General features: G+C 64.6%; 1 protein-coding gene across 1 annotated transcript in view; it reads left to right on the forward strand.

Moving 5' to 3' along the window:
* The window catches only part of LOC107080882 (zinc finger protein 708-like), a 13764-nt gene extending 11912 nt beyond the window's left edge, over nt 1–1852 (forward strand). The window contains exon 4 of the mRNA XM_015369090.1: nt 92–1852. Coding sequence (XP_015224576.1) covers nt 92–1593 — 1502 coding nt within the window. The 3' untranslated portion in view covers nt 1594–1852. The remainder of the gene's footprint in view (nt 1–91) is intronic.
* Nucleotides 1853–1978: the final 126 nt, after the last annotated feature.

Below are 1978 nucleotides of genomic sequence, written 5' to 3' on the forward strand. Positions count from 1 at the left end.
AGGGAGTAGCAGTTATAGCCCCTCCCCCCATTCCCAGTGTAGAATCAGTGGGACGATGTTGGTCTCTAACTTGCCCTGTTCTCCCCCACAGACGCCACGGGCCCCCGGCCTCTGGCTCCCTCAGAGCCCGTTCTGGGCGTGGCCTCTGAGCGCGGCGGCCTGCGGGCGGTGAAGCTGGAGGCCGACAGCACGGTGTGCGACGTCTGCGGTAAGGTGATGAAGAGCAAGTCCAGCCTGGCCCGCCACTCCTTCATCCACACCGGGAAGAAGCCCTTCGCCTGCCACCTCTGTGACCTCCGCTTCAACCGCCGCGACAACCTGCAACACCACCTCAGCCACCTGCACCCCAATGGCGTGCCGCGGCGCGAGAAAAGGCCGCTGGCGCCCGCCTGGCTGTGCGCCGTCTGCGGGAAGACGTTCAGCTGCCGCTCCAGGCTGAAGACCCACGAGGTGATCCATTCGGGGGAGAAGCCGTTCCGCTGCGAGCGCTGCCCCAAGGCCTACATGAGGATCAACGACCTGGAGCATCACAGGAAGGCGGTGCACGCGGCCGGCGCCGCCGCGCCTCAGCGCCCCGCCTCGCTGCTCTGCGACCTTTGCGGCAAAGAGTTCAAGTGCCGCTCGCAGCTGGCCGTCCACTTCCAGACCCACACCGGCGAACGGCCGCATCTATGCGACATCTGCGGCCGCAAGTTCGCCCGTCAGTACCAGCTGAAGCGCCACAAGATCCTCCTGCACCCCAACCACCTGGACGCCGAGGACGGCCCGCCGCCCGGCGACGGCTTCACCTGCGGCGTCTGTGGAAAGAGGCTGAAGTCGGAGGTGCAGCTCGCCGCCCACGCTCGCATCCACCTGGCCGACAAGCCTCACCGCTGCAGCGTCTGCCAGCGAGGCTTCCACCACGCCGCCAGCCTCAAACAGCACCACCTGCGCGTCCACCTGAGGACCAAGGCCGGCGAGTCGTCGCGATCGTCCGGGCGCAGGAGAAGCGGCGGCGTGTTCAGCTCCTTCCCTTGTCCCGTCTGCGGCAAGGCGTTCCGCTTCCGCTCGCTGCTGGCCAGCCACGCCCTCATCCACAGCGACGTGCGGCCGTTCGCCTGCGACTTCTGCAGCCGCAGCTTCCGCCGACTCAGCCACCTGAAGAGGCACCGTGACGTCGTCCACGCCGACGGAGCGCGGCCGCCCCAGAGCTTCGTCTGCCACATCTGTGGCAAAGACAAAAAGTGTCGTTCGCAGCTGGCCAGACACGTCATCATCCACACCGGCGAGCGGCCGTTCACCTGCGAGCTCTGCCCCGCCCGCTTCAACCGCCGCGGCAACCTGCAGCAGCACCAGAGACGCATGCACGGCCTGGGCAAGCCGGCCGAGGCTCCGCCCATCCTGTTCGAGGACGAGGACGAGGCTGTGGGCTACAGGCAGCAGGAGGGGGAGGAGTCACCGCACGGGGAGGAGGGGGAGGAGTCACCCCATGGGGAGGAGGGGGAGGAGTCACCCCATGGGGAGGAGGGGGAGGAGTCACCCCATGGGGAGGAGGGGGAGGAGTCACCCCACGGGGAGGCGGCGTGCGGCGTGGAACACATGGAGCTCAGCTGACGCTCTGAGCGCGCTCACTGAGGGACCAGACAGGCTGAGCGTCATATAGATGATGGGTTGTCATGGTAACATGGGTTGGAGGCGGGAACTGATTAGACCCATGATGTGTGTTGGTTCAGAGATGATCCAATCAGGGAGCTGGGGGCGGAGCCGCTGAAGGTCCGTTCTCCTGGAGCTTCATGTTCTGATGCCGCAGGACGTTTGGACCCACTGGTTCTGCTGGTTCTGCTGGTCCAGTCTGTGCCTTTCACACTTTGCTTCTTTAATAAAAGACTTTTCTGCACGTTTAGTTGTTTCGTTTCTGAACAGAACCTCCTTTCATAAAAACTGGTCCCAGTCAGAGAGTTCTGACTGGGACCAGTTTGGTCCTGCTGACTGAAAGCAG

This window comes from Cyprinodon variegatus, unplaced genomic scaffold, assembly GCF_000732505.1.
Source record: "Cyprinodon variegatus isolate N-32 unplaced genomic scaffold, C_variegatus-1.0 Scaffold2449, whole genome shotgun sequence".
Taxonomy (NCBI): Eukaryota; Metazoa; Chordata; class Actinopteri; order Cyprinodontiformes; family Cyprinodontidae; genus Cyprinodon; species Cyprinodon variegatus.